Here is a 27,614-nt window from a genome sequence, read left to right as displayed (position 1 = left end):
AATATGGAATCTGTCATTCAGACAAAGGTGCACACAGATCTTTGTTTGTCTTCACTAAGGACTTTAGGTGAAAGTTATTACTTTTATTGACATTTTTTTTCCCAATAAAGAAGAAAATATAAAATATCTAGTAAAATGTTTGCGGAAATTTAGAGTCGTAAAAGGCTACTCCACCCGTGCTCTCCTGGAATAGGAATATGTAATATAAATATAATGGCCAAAGTCAGTGCAATACATTGATTCACTCAACTAAAATCTTGGGGGTTCATATCTACATGTGCAAATATTCTTGTAGAAATTGGAGATACAGCAGTAGATAAAAGGGACAATAATGCCTTAGTCTCAGGAAGCTTACAATTCTAGAGAATATCAGGAATCTTAAATTTTGAGACAATTGCTACAAGCATTGATCCTATGAGGTCACAGACTGCCTACTGTCTGAGTGGCCCCACCTGCCTTCAACAGGCAGCCCTTCCCCCTTTCCTTCAACATGGCGGCACTGAGGAGTGTGCACACACCTGGGTCTTGAGAAGATGGGATAGATGCAAGTGAGAGAGTCTGTCTCACCTTTCTTTTACTTCTGCGTGGCCCCTTTCCTTCCAGAATGGGAGATTCCTTTCCTTTAGCCAGTATCCACCTCCATACCTCATGGGTTAATGAGTGTGAAGCCCTAGCAACACATGAGAAGAGAGAGGCACATTCAACTTCTGCAACGGAACCTATTTTTATTAGATTAGAGTAGTCTTCTGCTGTGGTAGAGATCAGGTAATTTGGAGACCAAAGCAATGTAGAGAGGATGAGGAAGTTCAATGCGGACTCTAGTGATGAGGTTTGGTGTAGGGCTGTGAGGCAGTGCCTAGCTGCTGGGATCCCTCTAAGCAGTGGGGTGAGGGCAAGATCAGCTGAGCCAGGAGTGGGATGAAGAGAGTTGAGTGTGGAGGGTGGGGTAACCTTGAGGGTTGAAGGAGGGAGTCAGGGATTGTTGCAGTCTAAAAGGGTTAGTAGTGGAGTGAAGAAAGAGGAAGGGATGTTTCTAGGTCAGACTGGCAATGTTTAGAGAGTGTTCAAGTGCTGAAGTAGAATCTTTGATACCCTTTGATTTTTAATAAAGGGACTTCCATAAATTGGGGGTGCATCAGTCTGAGGCTGTCTGAACACAGGTGCAGTTCTAAAGTCGTCATTGTCTTGGTACCCTGCATCAATGCCTCGTTCTCCTGCTGCAACATCAAACAAGGGAAATTTGTGAACAGCATTAAGAATGCCATAAGTACAAACTTGATTCACAGATAATCTGCAAGCCATTGCCATGTCTCATATTATGCCATTTTAATGTTCTACCAAACTGCCACCCTCCTCTACTCATAGAAATAAGTATTTTGTATACACATATTATCTTCAAATAATAGGAATAAGAGGAGTCTTGGAATTTAACCCTTTTCTTTAGGTGTATCTAAAAAGGTATGTATTATTCTTTACATGCATATACTATTTTTTATACTCTTTATGTAGTTTCACTATTTTTAATTCTCTATTTCTCTCCTACACACAAACAAAAAAAGCATAATTGTGTTGGGGTTTTGAACAATAGAGATACCATCAGAGCAGTGTATGAGTTTTTGACCTTTAATGCTTACATTTTGACTTAAAATAAATGTATTCTTCTAACTAAAATTAACTATGACTGAAAATACAATCTGTTTCTCAACTCAGTATATACTTCTTTTTTTGTCTCTGATTTGCTGTATCACTTTTTGTACTGTCTATTCATTCCTTCCCCCTGCCTCTCTGCCCCGCCCACACACCCCAGACCCACCCCCCATCCCCACCCCTGACACACACACAGATACAGTATATCCCAGGCTAGACTCATTAGCAACATGTTACAACAATACAATTTGAGTATCAAAGTTCTCTTGCCAATTTCTCATTCAGCTGAGGAAGATACACTGCCATGGTCTCAGGTTACTCTTCATTTTCCTTTATGCATGATTCAGTGACTTCATTTAACTGGTGAAATTATTTTTGATGGATAAGTTGAGAGTTGGGTAGATCTAGGCTTTTGAATTCATTTTGGCAACACTTTCTTTGATACTATACCACATCGCTTCTTTCCTCATGAATGGAAAAATAAATAACCTCTTGTAATGACTGTAAAGATGAGTATTTGAAAAGATAGACACTTTGAAATTGTCTTTCCCTCAATATTTTTTACACCATATGCTTTACAGACTGCTTTTATTCAGAGTGGTATTTGAAGATCTGAGAGGTGGGGAAATGCAGAAATTTTCTAAATAAAATATCCATATAGACATAGATGGGAAGTAGTTTAAGCTTCAAGTGAGTTAGTTAAGGAAATAATGAATCTGTGCTCAGATGAAGTGCAAACTTGTGATGGAAAGGCAGTAATCACTGGACTATGTGTGTTTAAATGTAACTTAATGAACCTGCCATCAGATGGCCCGGTTGATTGAAAGATGATTCATCTATTTGTTGGCTCAAATGACTGGAGTAGAGTGGCCCTTATATAACAAATACTTTGCTCTTCCGTAATCTGTCGGGTTACAGGATGAGTAAGTGTGGTCCCTCCTGGTGAGGGACCCAGAGTCTGACATGGGAGCCACTCACAGAGTACAACACAGCACTGTGAGTGCAGGAGCGAGGTGTCCCAGGTGAAAGGGCAGGAGAAGGGTCAGTTACTTGACCTCCAGGGGCATTGGGTTGGGCTTGGAAGAAATTAGGAGATTTTCCGGAGAAAGTACAGCTAAGCTGACTCTTCACTGATGAGTCACTCAAAGCAAAGAGGAGACAGGAAAGGTATTTAGGAAAAAGGGACAATCTGAGCAAAGTCAATGAGGCAAGAGGCCTCATGTACAAACAGTAAGGAATGAATAAAGAGCATGGAAGGAGACCAAATTAAGGAGAGAATTAAATACCAGATCAACTTTCTTTTGTCTGCAAAGAAGAGTAATCCAGGGTCAGTGAGACCAAACTGAAGCCTGACAATAGGAATAATACCAAAAATACAAATTCTACCTCAGAGTCATATGCAGTGAAATTATTATTATTTTTCAAAATATTTTAATGAATATTCTTATTTGACAGATAGAACCTAGCAAGATGTAAGTAGGGTAATAATACTATCAAATTAAGAATGAGAAAAAAATAGGGATTTTAAGAATTTGACCACAGCCTTATAATTTGTTGGTACCATGTCAGGGCTGGGACATGAGTCTCATACCATGAGTGGTGCAATATATCACCTGCCTCTGCAACCAAGGCATCTTAGCTCAGTCTTTACCATACCTTGAAATCTAGGCCAGCCATCTTCTCATGTGAGGGATCAGTAAGATAGACTTCTATTTGGTAGAGTAGGGTGGGGCCAACCCCACTGATGGGGTAAAAATCATATTGTACGTACAATTCATTCTCTTTACATAAAAGAAAAAGAAAAAATAGTCCATAGTGATCACTAATAATATGTTAGTAATTATTAATTAATTAATTAATAATAATATATAGTGTTATTGGGCTTCCCCTGTGGTTCAGTGGTAAAGAATTTGCCTGCCAATGCAGGAGCCACAGGAGATGTAGGTTCAATCCCTGGGTTGGGAAGATCTTCTAGAGAAGGACATGGCAACCCACTCCAGTATTCTTGCCTGGAAAATCCCGTGGACAGAGGAGTGTGGCCGGCTACAGTCCATGGGGTTGCAAAGAATCAGAAATGACTGAAGCAATTAAGCACACAGTGTTATTCGTAACATATTATTAAATGGCAGTCCACTCCAGTACTCTTGCCTGGAAAATCCCATGGATGGAGGAGCTTGGTAGGCTATAGTCCATGGGGTCACAAAGAGTTGGACATGACTGAGTGACTTCACTTTTACTAATATGTCTTAATACTACTAATAATAACTTATGACAACAGTGACAGATATATTTCAGGGCCAGGCACCAAGCAGAGCACTTTGCATTTACCTCTCAAACAACCCCATGGGGGTGGGTACTGCTATTGTCCCCATTTTGCAGGTGAGCAAAATACGGTTCAACAACTTGCTAAAGTAATAAATAGAAGTTCAGTGACGTTGAGATTTGTTGACATCACAGCCCAAGCTCATTGCCACTTTGTGAAACTGCCTGTCTCATGTACTGTTCCTTGATTTATACAACACCTGTACTGTACCATATGTGAATTGTTGGTATTTAATAAAACATATGGAGACTTCTTTCTCTGTTCCAAGAATTCTGTGGCAGAAGCTGCTACTCTGTAGCTAAAGAAACCCCATTCTAGAATGTTTACTAACTATTCTTTGGCCCTGCTATTTTTTAAAAAATAAAGAATGATTTAAAAATGCTGAATGTCGTAAACCCTAATGGAACTTGGCTTCCTATTTAACTCAGCTTCAAGGGTGGGCTTGTCATGGAAATCTATTAGTTAAAACCTAATATACAAACCAATGGGCTGATAAGAAACTGAACATACTGAAAACCTGTTAATTCTCAATAGTGTTTGAACTTCAGGTTTGGCTTCTGTTCCCAAGAAACCGATAGGATGCAGGGCTGTCTTCTTGCATGTCAATGTATTTGCAGCTCTTTTCTGTCTCCCTGTTGTAGAGGATGCACAATCAGGTATTAAGATGTGACAGGATGATGGAAACGAGAAAGTGAAGAAGGCACATGGGAAGGCAGTAATTAACCAGAATGCATATTTATCATAGTCTGTCATTGTTTACAAACAATATAATGATTCCTGATGGTGAAATTAAACTCCAGGCTTCTATTTTGTGAAGTCAATCAAACAACCCCAGCAGGTGCAGATCAGCAGAAGGACTAACCAAATAAATGTTCTGATATACAGGATAAAGCTAGAGACATCTGTCAAAAACAGATTGATTGTTGAAAATTTGCATAATCTGTATATTGAGATGTCTTAACCATTGATAAGTCATGGCATAATGAGGGAAGAACTGGACTTATAAACAAAAATTCTTGACTCATATTCAGCATAGACACATCATTTGCTTTCCTGAGCCTCACTTTCCTCATCTGTAAAATGGGAATAAGAGCATCTATCTCATAGAGTTCCTTCTCTCCATCTCCACTCTTACAAGTCATCCTTAGGAGCAGCATGGAAACCATCAGCTGCTTCCCTACCTCCATTCTTACTCACCTATAATCTGTTCTCTAGAGAGCAGAGTAAGTAAGCTTGTTACAGAGATGAATTGTGTAATTCCTCATTAAAACCATCCTTCTTATTGTCCTGCATAAATGCTGATTGTAGGCTTTGAAGTTCTTTACAATTTGACCCCTGTCTCTCTTCCTACAATTCCTTCTGTCTCACTGCATATTCTATCTTATTCCTACCTCAGGACCTTTGCATATGATGTTCCTTTTGCTTATAATGACTTCTACATGATCCTCATAGGCTAGCTTGTTTTGGACAATAGGTCCCTGCTCAAATATCAGCTTCTCTGGAGATGCCTTCTCATCATTATATCTGTCAATTACAACTCTCTCACCCAACTCACCCCACCATATTATCCTGTTTTATTTTCTTCACAGTCCTCATCACTACCTGAAATTTTCTCTTTTACTCGTTTAGTGTTTATCTTCCTTACTAGAATGTAAAATACCTGTGAGCAACTGTGTACCCATTGCCTAAAAGTGCAATCAAATATTAATTGAGTGCTGAGTTAATAAATATGAGGATCAAATGAGGTGTAGTAAATGAAAGTGTCTCTAATCTATCAAATGTTATACAAGTACTGGGTTTTATAATTTCTTCTCTCCTGCTAAGTCATGGCTCTTAAGTCTCTGTCAAAAATGGAACAAGCATAATACTCAGCCAGGAACTTTTCAAATGGGAGCTTACTTTCCAGAAACTTACAATGTAATGAAATACTAGATTAGCACAAAGAGTAAAATAAAATATTTTTATCAAAAATTGAAGATACCTTATATTCATTTTACTAAGGTCATTTTTTTTCTTTTTACCACACCACTCTATGTAACTATATAGATGCCTGTATGTCAGATAGAATTATTGTATAGAATTAGAGAAACATGGGAAAGGGGAATTAGAAATAGTGTTGATGTGGAGAGAGAGCAGGATTTATCAATTTGGCATTTCTACAGGCCCATGAGAATTCCCATATTTAGTCACCTTCATCCCACTCCCTTATACCTATAGTCTCTTTCTTTTCCTTGCATATTTTCATATATTTGTTGGCCATTTGTATACCTTTTTGGGGAAAAATAATATATATTCAGTTTCTCTGCCCATTTAAAAATGTTTGGTTGTTTTTAGTTTGTTTTTGCCTATTGAATTAAATGAGTTGTTGGTGTTTTTTGGATTCATACCCAGGGATCAAATCTGAATCTCCTTCATCTCCTCCATTGACAGGCAGATTCCTTACCACTGTGCTACCTGGGAAGCTCTATTTTTTTGGATATTAACACCTTATTAGATATAGGATTTGCAAATATTTTCTCCCACTCAATAGGTTGGCTTTTCATCTTAATGGTTGGTTGTTTTGCCATGTAAGTTTTTTTTATTTTATGTAATCTCAATTAGTTTTTTGCTTTTGTTGCTTGTACTTTTGGTTATACACCCAAAATAGTCATTGCCAAGACAAATTGTCAAGGTACTTTTATCCTATGTTTTATTCCAAGAGATTTATGGTTTCATATTTTATGTGTAATAATTTAGTCCATTTTTATTTAGTGTAACCTCTATCAAAATCCCAATGGAATTTTTTACAGAAATAGAAAAAAAATCTTAAAGTTTATATGGAACCACAAAAGACTGTGAATAACCAAAGCAATCCTAATTAGAAAAAAAAAGAAAAGCAAAAGCCAAAAAAAAAACACAAAACACCAAGCTAGAAATTACAAGTTTCATCACACTTCCTGAACTCAAATTATATTAAAGAGTGATAGTAATCAAATCAGTATGATAGTATGGCACTTGCATAAAAATAGAGAGAAACCAGTGGAACAGAATCAAGAGCCCCCAAACAAGGCTTCATATATGATCAATTATGGCACCCCACGCCAGTACTCTTGCCTGGAAAATCCCATGGAAGGAGGAGCCTGGAAGGCTGCAGTCCATGGGGTCGCTGAGGGTCGGATACCACTGAGCGACTTCACTTTCACTTTTCACTTTCATGCATTGGAGAAGGAAATGGCAACCCACTCCAGTGTTCTTGCCTGGAGAATCCCAGGGACTGGGGAGCCTGGTGGGCTGCTGTCTATGGGGTCGCACAGAGTTGGACACGACTGAAGTGACTTAGCAGCAGCAACATTTGACAAGGGAGCAAAAAAAATAAGGAAAGGATAGTTTTGTCAATAAATGATGTTGAGAAAACTTTATAACCACTTTTAGAAGAATGAAATTGGACCTTTATCTTATATCACTCTTTTGATTGTCTCTTTAAAAAGCTCTTTCCTATCTATTTCCCAAATGTTAGCACTTAAGAGTGTGTTACTAAGGGTATAGTTATTAATGCAAAGGGAATAATATATTTAATAACCAGGTACTTAGCAATGTAGAACTCAAGTATCTCTCAATCTAATTTCCCCATAGTTATCACAGGGATCATAAAAATTTCCATCCCCTTTGACCTGAAAATCATTGCCATTGTTGTTCAGTCACTAAGTTGTGTCCTACTCTTTGCGACACCATGGACTACAGCATACTAGGATTCCCTGTTCCTCACTGTCTACCAGTTCAGTTCAGTTCAGTCGTTCAGTCACGTCTGACTCCTTGCAACCACATGGACTGCAGCACGCCAGGTTCCCTTGTCCATCACCAGCTCCCGGAGCGTACTCAATTCATGTCCATCACATCAGTGATGCCATCCAACCATCTCACCCTCTGTTGTCTCCTTCTCCTTCTGCCTTCAATCTTTCCCAGCATCAGGGTCTTTTCCAATGAGTTAGTTCTTCCCATCAGGTGGCCAAATAATTGGAGTTTCAGCTTCAGCATCAGTCCTTCCAATGAATATTCAGGACTGATCTCCTTTAGGATGGACTGGTTGGATCTCCTTGCAGTCCAAGGGACTCTCAAGAGTCTTCTCCAACACCACAGTTCAAAAGCATCAATTCTTCAGCACTCAGCTTTCTTTATAGTACAACTCTCACATCCATACATGACTACTGGAAAAAACATAGCTTTGACTAGATGGACTTTTGCTGGCAAAGTAATGTCTCTGTTTTTAATATGCTGTCTAGGTTGATCATAGCTTTTCTTCCAAGGAGCAAGCGTCTTTTAATTTCATGGCTGCAGTCACCGTCTGCAGTGATTTTGGAGCCTAAAAAGATAAAATCTCTCACTGTTTCTATTGTTTCCCCATCTATTTGCCATATAGTGATGGAACTGCATGCCATAATCTTAGTTTTCTGAATGTTGAGTTTTAAGCCAGCTTTTTCACTCTCCTCTTTCACTTTCATCAAGAGGCTCTTTAGTTCTTTACTTTCTGCCATAAGGGTGGTGTCATCTGTGTATCTGAGGTTATTGATATTTCTGTGAGCAATCTTGATTCCAGCCCAGCCTTTCTCCTGATATACTCTGCATATAAGTTAAATAAGCAGGGTGACAATATACAGCGTTGACGTTCTCCTTTCCTGATTTGAAACTAGTCTGTTGTTCCATGTCGAGTTCTAACTGTTGCTTCTTGACCTGCATACAGCTTTCATAGAAGGCATGTCAGATGGTCTGATATTCCCATCTCTTTCAGAATTATCCACAATTTGTTGTGATCCACACAGCCAAAGGCTTTGGCATAGTCAATAAAGCAAAAGTAGATGTTTTTCTGGAACTCTCTTGCCTTTTTGATGATCCAGTGGATGTTGGTGATTTGATCTCTGGTTCCTCTACCTTTTCTAAAACCAGCTGTTGAACATCTGGAAGTTCACGGTTCACATACTGTTGGAGCCTTGCTTGGAGAATTTTGAGCATTACTTTGCTAGTGTGTGAGATGACTGCAGTTGTGTGGTAGTCTGAACATTCTTTGGCATTGCCTTTCTCTGGGATTGGAATGAAAACTGACCTTTTCCAGTCCTATGGCCACTGCTGAGTTTTCCAAATTTGTTGGCATATTGAGTGAAGCATCTTCACAGCATCATCTTTTAGGATTTGAAATAGCTCAAATAAAATTAAAAAAAAAAAAAAAAAAAGAAATAGCTCAACTGGAATTCCATCATCTCCACTAGCTTTGTTCATAGAGATGCTTCCAAAGGCACACTAGACTTCGCATTCTAGGATGTCTGGCTCTAGGTGAGTAATCACACCATCATAGTTATTGGGGTCATGAAGATCATTTTTGTATTGTTCTTCTGTGTATTTTGCCACCTCTTCTTAATATCTTCTGCTTCTGTTAGTTCTGTACCATTTCTGTCCTTTATTGTGTTCATCTTTGCATGAAATGTTTCCTTGAACATTAGAAATGTATCTTTATTTTTCTTGAAGAGATCTCTAGTCTTTGCCATTCTATTGTTTTCCTCTATTTCTTTGCATTGATCCCTGAGGAAGGCTTTCTTATCTCTCCTTGCTATTTTTTGGAACTCTGCTTCTTTCCTTTTCTCCTTTGTCTTTAGCTTCTCTTCTTTTCATAGTTTTTTGTAAGGCCTCCTCAGACAACCATTTTGCCTTTTTGAATTTCTTTTTCTTGGGGATGGTCTTGATCACTGCCTCCTGTACAATGTCACAAACCTCCATCCCTAGTTCTTCAGGCACTCTGTCTATCAGATCTAATCCTTGAATCTATCTGTCACTTCCACTGTATAATCGTAAGGGATTTGATTTAGGTCATACTTGAGTGGTCTAGTGGTTTTCCTTACTTTCTTCAATTTAAGTCTGAATTTGGCAATAAGGAGTTCGTGATCTGAGCCACAGTCAGCTCCCGGTCTTATTTTTGCTGACTGTATAGAACTTCTCCATCTTTGGCTGCAAAGAATATAAGCAGTCTGATTTTGGTATTGACCATCTGGTGATGTGCACGTGTAGAATCTTCTCTTGTGTTGTTGGAAGAGGGTGTTTTGTATGACCAGTGTCTCCCAGAGTTTGCTCAAATTGATTTCCATTGAGTCAGTGTTGCTGTCTAACCATCTCATTCTCTGCTGCCCTCTTTTCCTTTTGCCGTCATCTTTCCCAGCATCAGGGTCTTTTCCGATGAGTCAGCTCTCACGTCAGGTGGCCCAAGTATTGGAGCTTTCGCGTCCGTCCTTCTAATGAATATTCAGGGTTGATTTCCTTTAGGATTGACTGGTTTGATTTCCTTGCAGTCCAAGGGACTCTCAAGTGTTTTCTCCAGCACCACAATTCAAAAGCATCAGTTCTTCAGTGCTCAGCCTTCTATATGGTCCAATTCTCACATCTGTACATGACTACTGGAAAAACCATAGCTCTGACTATACAGACCATTGTTGGCAAAGTGATGTCACTACTTTTTAATACACTATCTAGATTTGTGATGGTTTCCTTCCAAGGAACAAACATCTTTTAATCCATCTGCAGTGATTTTGGTGCCCAAGAAAATAAAATGTTACACCTTCCACTTTTCCTCCTTCTATTTGCCATGAAGTGATGGGACTGGGTGCCATGATCTTAGTTTTTTGAATGCTGACTTTCAAGCTAGCTTTTTCACTCTTGTCTCTCACCTTCATCAAGAGGCTCTTTAGTTCCTCTTCACTTTCTGCCTTTAGAGTGGTATCATCTGCACATCTGAGGTTGTTGATATTTCTCCCAGCAATCTGATTCCAGCTTGTGATTCATTCAGCCCAGCATTTCACATGATGTACTCTGCAGAGAAATTAAATAAACAGGGTGACAATGTACAAGGTGACAATAAAGTCACCCTGGAAATCATTAGTGCTAATTTATGTTGGTAGCACTCCATTGTGTTCATTGCTTATTGGATGCATCTGTCAAACCACTTGACTATCTAGTGAATTAACCATAAAAGTAATGGTGGGCTCCACAATGAAAGATTTTTCTCCCTAAAAGAAGGGTGAGAAATCTTTTGAAGTTGTGTATTTATGTGTAATGAAAATGATTTAACAGACAAGCACATCATATATAAAGGAGTAATAGTGAACTATCATCACAGTGCACAGTTTACCCCTTCTTTTAGGAATTTTTTTTGCCTTTAGAATCACTGCAGGCAATGGCACCCCACTCCAGTACTCCTGCCTGGAAAATCCCATGGACGGAGGAGCCTGGAAGGCTGCAGTCCATGGGGTCGCTGAGGGTCAGACACGACTGAGCGACTTCACTTTCACTTTTCACTTTCATGCATTGGAGAAGGAAATGGCGACCCACTCCAGTGTTCTTGCCTGGAGAATCCCAGGGATGGGGGAGCCTGGTGGGCTGCCATCTATGGGGTCGCACAGAGTCGGACACGAGTGAAGCGACTTAGAAGCAGTAGCAGCAGCAGAATCACTGCAGGTCACCTATGACAATCCTAGCTTCAGAGCAAAGAGGAGGAAAAGCTCTCTATGAATCGATATGTTCATCAGCAGTGCTTTCCTAAGTACTATCAATTATGCAAATAAGTCAATACTTTGCTTGATAGCCCATGAGAATAGAAAATAGAAATATTGGTAAAGTAATATGGAGATGGGCTTTGGGTAGACTGTCTATTGAAAGAAAAGCATGAAAAAAAAAACACACACATAGATTACCTATGAAAGTATCTTTATTGAAATTGCCTTTTAAATATGTTACAACTGTGATTGATATGAACATTATCAATTTGGGTATCAAAGAATTTATCTTAAAAAAATTTTTTTCAATGGGTATTAAATATGTTCTAGGCACTGTGATTATGCTGGAGACAAATACCATTTAATTCTCATCCTCCTATCAGGGCAGTATTGGTATTTCCAACATTTTCAGATGAAAAAACTTACAGACAACAGCAGAGATGTGCCCTATTCCTGTTTCTTTGACTCTAAATCCCAGTTTCTAAACCACTATGCTTTCCTACCTACCTCATTATGGAAATTCTGGGATCAGATTGTGTTAATCTGCATCACACCTCTTCTCTTAAAGACTTTATTTTAGTTGCTTGACCTCTCTGTTTCTTAGTTCACTTTTCTGTAAAATGTGAATGACAGTAGAGCTCACTTCATGGGAATGCTGTGAATCTATAATGAGATTCTGCAGGCAAAGTGCAAAACAGCACCTGGTGTGTGGTAAACATTCAATTTAATGTTGCCTATTTTTATTACATGATAGGAACATAGGCTGTGGCTATATGGGAAAATCCCAGGCTAAAGCCGCCTTTGTCTCATTTTGAATTCCTACTTAAAAGAAGAGTAATTAATTAGTGGCCAATTGGCAGAGATATGTGTTCAGGCAGAGCCTCTAAACTCTAAATCTTTCTTTTCCATTATCATCTGAAGATAGCCTGGTGAGAATAAGGTGCTCTTTTCATGTTATAATAAGTGAAAGGGCAACTCCATTTGCTTTCATTGGTCTTTTGAAACTTGGAGTGAATGGAATGGTTGGATCTCTGCCCAAGAAGCTCCTTTTTCAAAAACTACATCATTTCACTGAAGCACCATGATATACTGATGGACTAGGCCTTGGCCTTGGAGTCAGATCTGCCAAAAATCAATCTGGTTTCATCTTTTATTAGCTTTGGGACTCATGGGCAAATTAGTCAACAGTTATGAAATCTAGTGTCCTCATCAACCAAATAGGAACCATACTGACTGTAGAGCAATGGTTCTCAGCTGGAGGTGATTTTAGTTGTGTTGAGTGAGGAGCAGAGGTGCTACTGATAACTAGTAGGGAGAGGCCAGGGATGCTTCTGCACATCATACAGTGTAAGAGACAGCACCTGCAACAGAGAATTATCCAGCCCAAACGTCCGTAGTACTGAGTTGGAGAAACTCTTCCTTGGTGGTGTTGCTAACATAAAATACAAATGTTTGTAAAGCACTTGGCACCACACCTGACATGTGGTCAGAGCTCACAATTCATTAATGTCATTTTCCGAAAGTGACTCACTATTGTGAGTTCCCAGGCTTCCTCTGTCAGGTCCAAGCATTGTGATAAACTAATTCACAGGGAGGTGTCAGACTCAGTCTTCCATCAAGGGTGTATGCAGTTTAAAAGCAGACCTTTTAGATGCTGATTCTGAGTAAACCTGTATGATGAATCTCAGCCTCCCTGGAACTGGGGGAGTTTGGTCCCCACTCATCTCCTCTTACCCCCAGGAAGGTGGGAATTCGGCATTATGATTCCCTAACTCTCCTCACTGGTAGTGAGGGCTCAAAGAGATGATCTGAGTAAAGTGCCCAGCCCTGTGTACAGCATAGGTAGGTGCCAGCAGAGGTCAGTGTCATCATCACTTAAGGTCTGTCTGTCTGTCTGTCTCTGTCTCTCTTAGACATGTGGTCATGTTAGAGGAATCTGCTTTCTTCAAACTGCTCTGTTGTGTTAGTCTTTACTATACTCAGTAATGGACTCTTCTTGAGAGCTTTTCTTTCCCAGATAATGGACTGTTCAGAAATGAAAACCTCTCCACTTGGGTCTGACTTTGCCTCCTTAACTCCACACCCTTCCAGCTGTTTCCCTGGCAGGGTCCCAAACAGGGCTCAGGAGCTGGGTCCTGACACCATAGTTAGGCATCTTTCTCTCTCCTCATTGTAAAACAAGGGTGCTCAGTGGCCTCTAAGCAGGTCCCTTCTAGGTCTTGTGCTCTATGAGTCTGTCCAGGCCTGTCCATAGTGAGTTTTGAACCACATCCTAATTGACCTTTTCATGGCTGTGTTTCTCACCATACAAAGTTTTCTGGTTAACTCCAACTTCAAAGCAGTTTATGACTTATAAATGTTCTAAGACAGCAGTCCCCAACCTTTTTGGCACCAGGGATCAATTTCATGGAAGACAATTTTTCCATGGACCAGGGGTGAGGGAGTAATGGTTTGGGGATGACTCAAGAGCATTACAGTTATTGCACACTGTTTCTATTATTATTACATCAGCTCCACCTCAGATCATCAGGCATTAGATCCTAGAGGCTGGTGACCCTGTTCTAAGACAGTTCTTTTATTTTATCAGTGATTCTCGAAAAATTCCCAGGACACTCTGGCTCTTGAAAAACTGCTCTGGGTTAATTTGGCTATTTTTTCTTTTACCAGGAGAATCAACAGAAATTTATAACTGCATTTACCAATAAGCCATAGATTGTTGTGTTTTGATTTCCACACTTTGAGGAAGTATTATACATTGGTTGGTTGTCGAAAATATATTAAGCAGTATTAGTAAATATGAAGGCAATGGCACCCCAGTCCCAGGGATGGCAGAGCCTGGTGGGCTGCAGTCCATGGGGTCGCTAAGAGTCGGACACGACTGAGCGACTTCACTTTCACTTTTCACTTTCATGCATTGGAGAAGGCAATGGCAACTCACTCCAGCACTCTTGCCTGGAAAATCCCAGGGATGGGGGAGCCTGGTGGGCTGCCGTCTATGGGGCCACACAGAGTTGGCTACGACTGAAGCAACTTAGCAGCAGCAGCAGCAGTAAATATGAAATCTTTAACTGGCAAAGGGGTTTTTTCCTGTGCTAATTAAATGCATACTGCAAACACTGTTGACTGCTACCAGGGCAACCGGGTAGAATAGAAGACTTATGGAGGGGGGTGACATACCCCACATATCAGAAAGAGACCAGAACTCTTCATCCTTCATTTAGTTATTTTCAGTTTTCTCCAGTGAACTTGAGAAAGGGAGCTGAGATTTCTTATATAGATAAAATGATAAAAAACCTACAAAAACCTGGAGTTTCAAGTTGTTTAGTCAGTTGATTACTTTTTAAGGTTACTGAAGAGTTGGAGTCATTGGGATTATTATGTCCTAAAGTCCACACTTTAATCTTTTTTGTCTGTTGGTATTTTCAAATATCTTTAGTAGATATTGAATAATGTATCCACCAAAAAGAGCAGAGACTTTGTACTAAACGAGATCTGTATTTGAATTCTTAATCTGCCACTTGTAAACTCTAACTTTGGATGGGATAATTAACCACTTTGACCTGTAGTTTCCACTTCCATAAAAAGAAAAGAGAATCACATCCACCTAGTAGAGCTATTGTGAAGATTAGATTATGTGAAGTGCTAAGCACAATACTAGGCTCATGGGGGTCCTCAGTAAATGATATCTATTATTATGTTAAGTTTCTGGTTTTGGAGGGACAGATATTGTCATTCACTTTGGGAATAATTATGTACAACAGGAGGCAGCATTGTCTTAGTATGTTTCTTGACAGTGTTAGTCAAATTTGTTGGGACTAGTGTAGCAAAAGGGCTGTGAGTCTAGAGAAGAAACAGGTAACTTACAAAGTAGCTTAGAAAGTAGTTGTAGTTGCACCGTAGAGTAATATTAGTGCTCGAATGGTACAAGTGCTCAGTCAGTTCAATCGCTTGGTCATGTCTGACTCTGTGACCCCATGGACTACAGCACACCAGGCTTCCCTGTCCATCACCAATTCCTGGAGCCTACACAAACTCGTGTCCATTGCGTCAGTGATGCCATCCAACCATCTCATCCTCTGTCGTCCCCTTCTCCTCCCACCTTCAATCTTTCCCAGCATCAGGGACTTTTCCAATGAGTCAGTTTTTCACATCAGGTGGCCAAAGTATTGGAGTTTCAGCTTCAGCATCAGTCCTTCCAATGAATGTTCAGGACTGATCTCCTTTAGGATGGACTGGTTGGATCTCCTTGCAGTCCAAGGGACTCTCAAGAGTCTTCTCCAACACCACAGTTCAAAAGCATCAATTCTTTGGCTCTCAGCTTTCTTTATAGTCCAACTCTCACATCAATACATGACTACTGGAAAAACCATAGTCTTGAATAGACAGACTCAGAGGATGACAAAAGTAAACTAGACAGATATTGAGTGTGATTACATGAGTTTGATCAAGTGTTCAAGATTCTTATTGTTAAGTAATGCAAAGTTAACTCTACTAGATTAAGCCAAAAGAGAATTTCTTGGCTTATAAAATTATAGGAATGAGGCCAGTGTGTGATACTGCTAGATGTTGGGCTCTGTCCCTTGACCGTTTCTTTGCTTTGCCTGTCTGCTTGGCTTCTTCATGCATGAACTCCCCTCCAGCTGGTAAGGAAAATGGCCAGTGAACTCACATCTTCCTACTTTGGCACATCCCTAATCATAAGGGATAGTACTTGTAAGTTCCCGCAGAACAGTCCCAGTGTGGACTCTGATTCACTCAGCTTGCCTCACATGACCATGCCTGAATCACCCACTACAGTCGGGAGATGGCTGTTTCACAGATAGTCCATTTGTCCTCCCCTTGTGGCTAGACATGGCAGCATGGTTGACAGTTCCTTCAGGATGGAATAGAGAAGGGAAGTTCCCCAAAGGAAATGATGGATGTTTTTACTAGAAAGGGGGAGCATACAAATCCTGTAATAATTTCATGTATGTTTCATTCTAAGAGATAAAATACTCTGAGATACTGATTGAGAGGATTTGTAGTGAAACTTACCATTCAGGGGAAATGTTCAAGTTTATGAAAACTGGTGAAGAAAAATATAAAAGCAAGTAGCCAGGATGAAGAGGACACAGTGGGAAAAGAGATCAGATGGGCCACCAAACTCTGTAGGAAATGGGCAAATAAGGACTTTGGGGACAGGAGTAATTCAGTAGAGTCTTAGCTGAAAAATGCTGAGACTAAGAGGAAGAAATACAATAAAAGGAAAGAAAACAAGAACCTGGAAAAATGTGAAATAAGTGTGTCATCAAGGAACACTTGAAAGAGCAAGGCAGTCAGCCAGAAAGTTAAAGTTCAGGACTAAAGCTTATACACATCACTGCATTGCTTTATTCAGAGAGAAATCTCACAGGTGAAAAACCTGAGCTAGGCGGGTGTTTCGGCATCACCAAAGTGGAAAATTATGTGACTAGAGACCATAGTCGAGCAGTTAAGAAAGTTTTTACTGAAGTTGTTTAATGCCTTTAGGGATTTTTTTGGATATTAATAAATGAGTATGAGTGATGATCAATTAGAAAATATATGTTCTGGATGGATTTTGCCATTAATCTCTGTTGATCAGCCCATTTTATGCTTTTGTTACATGTGTATAAATGTCTAGTGAAATGACTAAATTTTTCCATCTTGCATGTCATATTTTTCTATGTTTTTATGTGTGTGTGGTGGAAGGTTTACTGCCTCTCACAAATACTCTAAACCAACATCATCCATTTCCTCTTCTATTCATTTTCATTCAGGTATTTTCTGAGCATCTACTGCCCTGAAAGCCCAGTGTGTATGTGCCCTGGAGTGTGCATTAGAATTCAGAAGGGGACAAAGCCAGGCTTTAAAACACAGGAAAATTGACATTAATCCAACCTAAAAACACATCCATAGTTATACATCGTGGTGGAGATGAAAGAAATAGGCTGGAAGTTGGCACTGGCTTAAATTGGGCTGGAGGATGGATAGGTAAGGTACTCTGAGAAAGGGATGGTCAAAAAAGAGCTTAACAGGTGAATATCAGGAAAAGAAGTTGTGATGGATGAGCACATGCAAAACCCTTAGTAGTGCATAACAAGGGCAGCTGGGTGGCTGAATGGCAATGATGGTTCTTCACTTCCATTCCCTAACTCCTTCATCTGCATTCGTGGTCCAGCAGGTCGAGAGCTGTGTCTGTCTTTTCTGTTGAATCCCTGGAGGGCTCCATGTGCTGTTATTTAGCTGTTATCTCTGGGCTTCAAAACCACCCCTCTCTGCTGGGCTGAGGTTGTGATTCAGCTAACTACTCTTTTCACGGGCTCAGCTGGCTTCCTGTTAGGTTCTGTCCGTAGGGGATGTAGAGGAAGACTGTAAAACAGCAGGAGAAGAAGGACTCCTTGCCTGTTTTCTGCTCATCAGAATCAATCCAGCTTGTATTTCCCCCAGAAGGAGTTGGTTCTAGTTCTCATTTTTTTTTTTTTTTTTTCTTCAATCCCGGAGCCCCTTCAGATACCATGATCAGCAGCAGGGAGGGTGCCCTCCTCACATGCCTGGGTCTCACCTCGCACAGGATGCCTGTTGCCAACATCTCAGTTCTAGTGACCCTATCTCTTTTATTTGTCTCCTTGGTTCTAAGGTTGGTAGCTGCCTCTTGCAGGCACTATCTTTGACCCTTCCAACATCTGTTTAACCACTTCCTTATATTAAATTCTCCCTCTTAAGATAACAGGTGGAACATCTGTTTTCCTGATTGGCCCTGACAGATGCATGGATGGTTTCACTGTCTGCTCTTTCCCAGACTTACCTCGTCCTAATGAGGATCCCCAGCTGGGTCCCTCCAAGGCCAAATGTCCATGTGCAGAAAAGGTCAACCACAAGCAAGAAACAAGGATTGTCAAGATGGAAGATGTATTTTTCTCAGGTGCTTGCACAGTCTGTCTATTCCCAATCTCCACTGTGCAATATCTTTTCCAAGGTTAGCAGAATTATAAAAACATCAGTTTGGGCATTATTGACTTTTCAACCGGAATACCGAGAAAGTGTTTCAGCAGCCTCGATAAATTAAATCTGGCCACCTAGCTCCCAGACTGGCAGGCTCCTACATCATTGACAGAGAAGACAGGGAGAAGCAGTTTTCCCAGCTGTTGCTGTAAATGATGTGCATTGTGTTCACAACCATTAGCAGGTGGAGGACTTGAAGTGTGGGTAGATTGCAGAGTGGCCTCTTTTAAAAATGCATAAGCACTTTGTGAGTTTGCTAAGTTGTGATTCACTCAGCTCGGTTTGAATTTTTCATAGAGGAGAAAGATTCTGTAGTCTTTCCTCTTTTATTCCTTCTTTGTCAGTAAGGACTCAGGGCTATAGTGGAGAGGGACCAAGTCCACTCATTTAATTTTCTTGATTGGTCCTCAATTTGTCCAAGTTGTAAACTGCTGAAAGATTTAGTGTTTAAGGACTATTTAAGGCTATTGAGTTTCCTGCCCCTCCCATTTAATCCCAACTACAAACGCCTCTGGGCTCTGGGTTTAAATTTATTTGATGTGTCCTAGAGTAAATTTTTATCCTGGAAGTTCCATCCATTTGTGAAATTCTAAGCACTGCACTGTAAAAGAAACTTCTTTCCAAAATTAACCCCTGGTCTCATAGTATGTGCTAATGGTTACTCTCCACTCCCAAACAAAATCAGACACTACGAAATGCTCAGTGTACATTTTCCTGAAAAGTCCAGTTATAGCATTAGTGTTCTTCCTAACATGATGCTCCAGCCAGACTGAAGAATTGGTTGTATAGCATGTTAGTAGAAATATAATCATCATATCTAACAAGCTCCTGATGTTGTTTTGTTTATGTGGATCAGTTTCTGGCTTCTAGCAGAATGAATGTGTACACTGGTCAAAGTGTGGATTGGATGCCACAAACCATGAAACGCTTTTACCTTAATTATCTCATTTAATTTTCCTAAACTCCTTATGAGGAAGATACTATTACTAACCTTATTTTTCAGAAGAGGAAACTAAGGCTCAGAGAGGTAAAGTAATTGATCCAAGCTGACATATTGCAGAGCCTGACTCTGGAGCCTGCAATCTATCTACTGTGTTATCAACGTGTTATAATTCAACACATGTGTTTGACTCATTCATTTAATCATCAAACATTTATCAAGCCTCTATTATGTGCCTGGCAGCAAAAATGATGTCCAACAAATTCAGCAGTGGTTTATTTAAAGATAAGGAAGAGCTATTAGGTTCTTTGACCAGAAACTAGTTAATACACCCCCAAAAGGCTGCAGATATTTTGTTGTTTTAATATCAACAAATGAGACTTTTCCTGGAATGAAATGATTTTCTCCCTATATCTGACTAATCAATTGTAACCTATTTTCTCCTCAAATGGAGAGAATTATTCCAGCCAGTATTGAAACCTCAGCAAATTGGGAGCAAAAGTATGTTGTAATTTGAAGTACCAAGGTATTTAGGAGATCATAATTTACTATAATGGGGAGGATTCTAGAATACCTTGAGTTACAGAATTGACCTTTCACAGATCCTTTTACTCTTTCCAGAACAGGTAAGCTTATGTCAGTGGAACTGCAAGGGTGAAAGGGCAAGGGTGAAAGGGTTTTCTGTGTTCTGGTTTATATCCTCTGTCTGCTGTGGTTAAATTCTTGGGAAGGGGGTAAGCAAAAGAGAAAAGAAACAGTTGGTTCTCTCCTCACATCTGATTATTTTTCAGATTTTATAATGACCCTTCAGACTGCACTTCTAACTGAACTGTATTAATACCATCTTCTTCCTTGATTTCCACCTAATATATAGACTTCAGAAGCTATCTTATGAATTACCTTTCCAAAGTAGTAAGACATTCAGATGTGCTCATAAAATATTGAAACATGTGGAAGTGTAATGGGCTCCACTAAAATTAATCTGTTTAATTTCCCTTTAATAGTGATAGTGCCTAGAATTAGTGGAAAGTAATACTTCTCTTTGCCTGGAAGCTGGTGGATCCCAACTGACATTTAAATCCATGATGATCCCAGCAGTTCAGGGCAGAAATAATGCATCTGTGCCAGGGTCTTGGCTTGGACAGGTTGTGGAGGGCTGCATGCAGTTTTCCACATGAGCACACAGGACTCACTCACATGTTGGTGTTCGTGTTGTTAAACTGCCTTTCAGAAAAGCCTCAGGTTCCCCTCCAAGTCCATTGAATAGAAAGACTTTCAGGGGAAGGTAACTCTTGGACAGAGAAATACAGGCCTGTTCTTTTTTAATTTTTTGTTGATGTGGACCATTTTCAAAATATTTATTGAATTTGTTACAATAGTATTTCTGTTTTATGTTTTAGTTTTTTGGCCACAAGGCACATGGGAGCTTAGCTCCCCAACCAGGGATCAAAACTGCACCCCCTGCATCGGATGGTCAAGTCTTAATCACTGGGCCGCCAGCATGTCCCCCCAGGCTTGTATTTCTACTGATTCAGGAGGGTTTATGGCCAAAATATTTTGTTATCTTGTTTTAAATTTATAGGCATGTGTATTCCAGCACATCTTTTTCTTCTATTTTCTGCTTTCTCCTATTCCTTTTCTTTTTTTTTAATATAAAATTATATATTTTAATTGGAGGTTAATTACTTTGCAATATTGTATTGGTTTTGTCATACATCAACTTTCTTCTTTTAAGGCTTTGTTCAGTTTCTGAACTTTCCTCAAGAAAGATCCAACTAGATCAGCCCTGGGATGGGGTGATTACTTTTCCTTGACCCAACTCACTGGAGCCATTTCTCCATGGAATCATATTAGCATAGGGATGGACAGGTTCGGAGCGGCAGAGGCAAATTCTACCTTCTGAAGGAGAAAAAAACATCCTTTTCAGAATCTGGGCTGGCAGACAGAAACCATTTTCTATTGCTGATACTTTCAGTCACCAGCTGGCACATATTGAACAGTTTCTCTGTTGTGTGGAAGATATTTATTTGTAATAGCCTGTGATAACTAGGACATTACTGCTGTGGTGATTCCTTCTGGCTAATTGGATTGTTGCATTTTATTTAATGGGTATATAAATACAATGAATATTCAGTCACATTTGAAAAGGAGTGCAGAAGAACGAATATATATTAGAGATCCTTTTGTCATTGTGATTTATAGGGACTTTCTTTTTTACTATCTCTGAAGAAAAATGTATAACTTGTTATAAATATTTAAATTGTTTAGATATGTAGAAGGCAGACATTATAAGAGATGATAGGATATAATCTTCCTAATAGTTTCCATCCTAAGGTTCCTCTACTTTGACCACATTAGAAGTGATAACAAAGTGGGATGTTATTATCATGTGACTCATTATTTATGAGAATACGTTATAGTGCAAATCGAATCTGGATCCCTTTTAAAACATATAAATGTGCCACATTATCTTTGCCCTTAATATTAACATCATAAAGGGGATCGATTTCCCTTTAATTTTTTCACGGCCTTAGTGCAATGAACTATATGAAGTGCCCAGTGTATAACACCTGATCAGTAAACAGTATTAGGTTTATGACTCCAAGAAGACTGTGGCTATGTAGAGAGTGGAAGGCTTGGAGCAGTGACTTATACTCAGGAAATTGCTTTGCGCAGTGACTCTGGATTTCCTAGTTTAGGGAGCCACTAACTGAGTATCTGAAAAATGGCTCTGCTCCAAATAGCTGAATGTACTCCTGTGAATCAAGATTCAGGGAAACAGGGAGAGAGGAATTCGCACTGGCTTAAATATAATGTAGTGGATCATATAAGTGAAACCTCATTGAAAGGCCTAGTTTCAGGTATGGCTGGATCAAGGTATTTTAGAATTATTATTCCGTTCAGTTCAGTCGCTCAGTCGTGTCCAACTCTTTGCAACCCCATGAATTGCAGCACGCCAGGCCTCCCTGTCCATCACCATCTCCCAGAGCTCACTCAAACTCACGTCCATGGAGTCGGTGATGCCATCCAGCCATCTCATCCCCTGTCGTCCCCTTTTTCTCCTGCCCCCAATCCTTCCCAGCATCAGGGTCTTTTCCAATGAGTCAACTCTTTGCATGAGGTGGCCAAATACTGGAGTTTCAGCTTTAGCATCATTCCTTCCAAAGAACACCCAGGGCTGATCTCCTTTAGAATGGACTGGTTGGATCTCCTTGCAGTCCAAGGGACTCTCAAGAGTCTTCTCCAACACCACAGTTCAAAAGCATCAATTCTTCGGCGCTCAGCTGTCTTCACAGTCCAACTTTCACATCCATACATGACCACAGGAAAAACCATAGCTTAGAATACTAGTAATTATTGAATTGTTGAATTTCTACACTCTTACTTGAGCCTTTTCTGGGATGACAACAATGAACTCTTCATTGCGTCTACCTCAGGGTGCTCCTGGTATAATAGCTGAGATGCCTAAGATAGAAAAGAACTATAACAAAATGTGACATGTGTAATAATAGAGGCACTTACAAGGGAAGATCATAACTCAGAGGAAAAATTGGCAACTATTTCTGAGGAAAGGTGAACAAAGACTTCAGAGAGAAGTGATACTTTGAAAATTGTTTTGAAAGAGAAGCATGAATTTTACAGACAGATTAGTTATAGTATTTGGGAGGCCTGTTTTCAAATCCCAGTCTGCCATTTACAAATTGTACAGCTTTGTAAAAACTATGGCAATTCCTTTTTGGGGAGCTGCAGCTAGGTCCTTGCTGCTGTGCAAGGGCTTCTTCTAGTTGCCAAGAGCAGGGGCTACTCTCTAGTTTTGGCTTGTGGGCTTCTCACTGCAGTGGCTCCTCTGGTTGCAGAGCACAGGCTGTAGGGGGCATGGGCTTCAGTAGTTGTGACACGTGGCTTAGTTACCCCGCCACATGTGGAATCTTCTTAGAGTAGGGGTTGAACCTGTGTCCCTTGCATTGGCAGGCAGGTACTTAACCACTGGACCACTGGGGAAGTCCTACAGCAACTTTCTAAAATTCTAAAGTCTTTAGTTTCTTTACATGGAAACTGGGGATGGAGATACTGATGTCTTAGAATTGTCATGAGGGTCTAGTATGTTAATGGGTGCGAAGAACTTACATGTGGGTTTGTACAAAGTAAGCCCTCCCTGACTGGTAGCTGCCATTCCACTCGTCTAGAATCTCCCTGTTTACCTGACTGCAATAACATGGGGCATAGGATTAGGGCTTAACATCAGCCACAGTAAAGTCACTTAGCATTTACTGAGTGCTTATTGTGTGCCACACATTGCATTAAGAATTTCATTTTTGTTGTTTGTTGTTCAGTCACTCAATCACGTCCAGCTGTTTGCAACCCCGTGAACTGCTGCATGCCAGGCTTTCCTGTCCTTCACTATCTCCTGGAGAATTTCACTTGCCTTATCTACTTCCACCCTCAACTCTTGAAAGTAGGCAAATTATTATCCTCCTCTCACAGATGAGGAAACTGAAGCTTTGAGAATTAAATGGTCTGCCAAGGTAACAAAGTTAGTGATGACACTGTGTAGCTGAGTAACTATCGACTCCATGGACTGATGCATTAGAATGTATTTCCTCTTACGCAGCTCACCCTTATTAATTTCCTTCCCTCAGTGAACTTGGCTGCTGGGTACTCCTGTTGCAACCCATCCTGTGTGCCATCCTGTTTCTTCTAAAGACATGGTTGTGGATGCTTGTGTGTGTGTTGATATGCAGTGCTGCTACTCTAAGCTGAGCTGCCTGGCATTCACTCCTTGGGTCCTGTGCTTCTTTGCAGGTGAGCCTTCCAGGTGGTCATCTTCGCACTGTGATTGCTGCTGCAAGAACGGCAAGGGTGACAAGGAAGGAGAGAGTGGCACCTCCTGCAACGACCTCTCCACCTCCAGCTGCGACAGCCAGTCTGAGGCCAGCTCTCCCCAGGAGACAGTCATCTGTGGGCCCGTGACACGCCAGACCAACATCCAGACTCTGGACCGTCCCATCAAGAAGGGGCCCGTCCAGCTGATCCAGCAGTCAGAGATGCGACGGAAAAGTGACCTGCTCCGGACTCTGACTTCCGGCTCCAGGGAGTCGAACATGAGTAGCAAAAAAAAAGCTGTTAAGGAAAAGCTGTCAATTGAGGAAGAGCTGGAGAAATGTATCCAGGATTTCCTAAAGATCAAAATTCCAGATAGGTTCCCAGAGAGAAAACACCCTTGGCAATCTGAACTTTTACGGAAGTATCATCTATAGGGGTGGGTGAGGGGGTGGGGGTGGGAGAAGAAACAGAGCGTGTCACCGTTTTGAAATCAACCTGAGAGAAATCCATATTTGAAAAGAGAAAACAACAACTAACAATACACATTTGTTAGAACACAATAGCCCATTGATCTACTACTGCCTGATTACCTAGTTCACCTTAACATGTCAATCCACAGGGTAGATTTCTTTCCAGATGTGGAAGTATAAGAAATTCTCTCTCTTTCTCTTTTTTTTTTTTTTGGTTCTTTGTTTGTTTGTTAACTTGGTCCCGTGTGCTGAGTATCTTATCTATAAATGAGAGCCAGCTACATAAGAATAGCTGAGAGGCCTTGGGAATCATTTATCCCAAACTGGGTTTTTCCTCTCCTCTTCTACCTCCCTCCTTTGAATGAGAATTATGGTAGCGATCTAGCCCAGTGCTATAGGTTTGGATTTTTAAATTTTCCTTTTTCCTTTTGTTTATGGGGTAATGGGGGGAAAGTGGCAGATTTTTATGACTTTTCACTCAAATTGATTATGTGCCAGTTTATATTGACTCCGTATGCATGAGTATTTGTGCAACAGAAGCACAACCTAGTATGTATACACACACAGAGCACGTGAGCCCAGGGCCCGGGCGTCCTGAGGGGTTGCTCCTGCCCCCGCCAGCGCCCTCTTAGCGTCCTTCAGCCACAGGAGCCTCTGCTCTTTTCTTAAAACCCTTCTGGGAAGATTTCTGAGCCTCTCTTGGCAACATTTCCTTACATCTAATAACCCCCATCATCAGCAAATTGTCTTCCTTATTTGGAAATGAACACCCTCAGGCTCCCTTTTACTGCACTGCTCTTTCTCAGCACTAGGAGAAGGTGAGAAGAGCTAGTCACACTTTCTTTGTATTTTAAAAAACCCAAACATCCGTATCCACAAAAATGACTGCAAAATGACCCCAATTCAGCCTTCTCTACCCTGAGCTGAATTACCTTCCTCCTCTTGATGTTTCTGCCCGTGTTTTAATGGTGTGACCTTTCCACGTGCTCCACGTTAAGTCCTCTGCACCCTGTGTAGTTGTGGCAGTAAGAACAACACACAGTACTTGAATAAGGGTCCAGCCTTTTGTTTTCAGGGGAAATTGTATTTCACGCATGCCCTAATCATTTCTCATAACTTTTAAAAACTACAGTGCTTCCCTGTTACTTCCTGTAGCCAGTTTTGTTTGCCTTTGGCATCTGGGATTTGGCTGTGTCCATACTAGAATTTGGCTCTCACTTCTCTGATGTCTTTGAACAACCCAACTAGATAATTGAAGCTCCGAAATTAAGAGTTGGGCTTTCTAAACGGTCTTTCTTGTTTACATCCTTGACCTGTATGGACACAACCAAAAAGAAACCGTTAATAGCCATCCATCCATGTGACTCTGTATTCTATTAATGTACTCATAGTTTTTTCATTGATTTGTGGTAAATGAAGATTAAAGGGCAAGATTTGACTTTCAGCATTCCTCAAGCATTTCAGTAGGAACTGAAAAAATATTTTTTTTCCATCCTTAATTGTGTGCCAAGAACTAATTTCTTTTTTTTAATTTTGTGTGTGTGGGTATGTGTATTATGTACCACAGGTAATAAAGGCAACTGGATGATGTCTTTGGGAGGGAGACATAGTGACCCATTGCTTCTTTTTGAAATCTTTCATTGATGCACATTATTATGTAAGAGGTATGTCTTGATACTTGTTATTAGTCCCCATTAACATATGGATAGCTTTCTGAATTTTTGTTAATTCTTACCTTCACACCTGGGCAACAGACTCAGCCAATGTGTTCTTGTCCTGATGGTTCAAATGGACTTAACAATTTTGCTAAAGTGAAAAAAGAAAGATCATTTTGGGAGTTATGTTGTAAGACAATTATATTTATGAATTTAAGTGCTGTTTTTTCATACATTAGTATATCAGCAGACATTTGATCTTAACTACAACATAGCTTTGTACAGCCTACCAGTATGTCTTTACTGTTTTCAATGTTTCTTTATACCATTTCATATTGGTCGTATTGGCAATAGAAGATTCTGCAAAGGATCATAGAACTTAATGGGTCAAGAAGTTGAATTTGGTGAAAATATCCCCAAACTCACTTTGCCCAAATGATTCTTATGGTCCTACTGGAAGTTCCGTCAAAGAGTTGGGGGTCTAAATAAAATGGCCAGAGTCCCAACTTTCTTAAATTTCAGACTTGATTGTAATGGCTGCAAGATAGAAAACACACTAGTAAGAATTGGAGAACTAGTAAGATGGCCATCCACTCATTAATCCTAGTACAAACGTACTTTAAATAGGAAATGAAACATTGTAAAGAAAATGTTCATGGCATTTCTCTTTTCTTTGACCTGTCTTTTTTTTTCTGTTTAGGCTGTCTTTATACCCCCAGGGCGGGGGGAAAAAATAAACAGTGGTGGCAAGTCTGTTTAAAGTAATAATAATATTTTAAATCGGGGTCAGCTCAAACCAAATGGTTCATATAGCTGAAACAGCAACAGAGTGTTCATTTGTGTGGTTGTTGGTATGGAAATAACAGTGAAAGTTAGTCATTTAGTCATATCTAACTCTTTGTGACCCCATGGACTGTAGCCTTCCAGGCTCCTTTGTCCATGGAATTTTCCAGGCAAGAATACTGGAGTCAGTGACCATTCCTTTCTCCCGGGGATCTTCCCAACCCAGGGACTGAACCCGGGTCTCCTGCATTGCAGGCAGATTTGTAAACCTGGTCAGTAAAAGTCTCTGCAGAGGCACCAGGTCCATGCACATCTTCAGTCTTATTTTAAGTGGAATTGAAGTGAGGGCTATGTGGCCTGCAACACTGGAAATGAATTCTGGGTAAGTGAACTAGAAGACTAAATGCTATTGTGGCCCTGCACCGTGTATCATATTCATTTCCTCAAACTTAAAACAGT

General features: G+C 40.3%; 1 protein-coding gene across 1 annotated transcript in view; it reads left to right on the top strand.

Annotated features, from left to right (window-relative positions):
- KCTD16 (potassium channel tetramerization domain containing 16) overlaps positions 1-27,321 on the top strand; it is a 313,774-nt gene extending 286,453 nt beyond the window's left edge. The window contains exon 3 of the mRNA XM_027546088.1: positions 24,227-27,321. Within this exon, the coding sequence (XP_027401889.1) occupies positions 24,227-24,681 (455 nt within the window). The 3' untranslated portion in view covers positions 24,682-27,321. The remainder of the gene's footprint in view (positions 1-24,226) is intronic.
- The last annotated feature ends 293 nt before the right edge of the window (positions 27,322-27,614 follow it).

The sequence above is a fragment of the Bos indicus x Bos taurus genome, chromosome 7, assembly GCF_003369695.1.
Source record: "Bos indicus x Bos taurus breed Angus x Brahman F1 hybrid chromosome 7, Bos_hybrid_MaternalHap_v2.0, whole genome shotgun sequence".
Classification (NCBI taxonomy): Eukaryota; Metazoa; Chordata; class Mammalia; order Artiodactyla; family Bovidae; genus Bos; species Bos indicus x Bos taurus.
The sequence above is the reverse complement of the archived record's forward strand: the minus strand, read 5'-3'. Positions and strand labels throughout refer to the sequence as shown.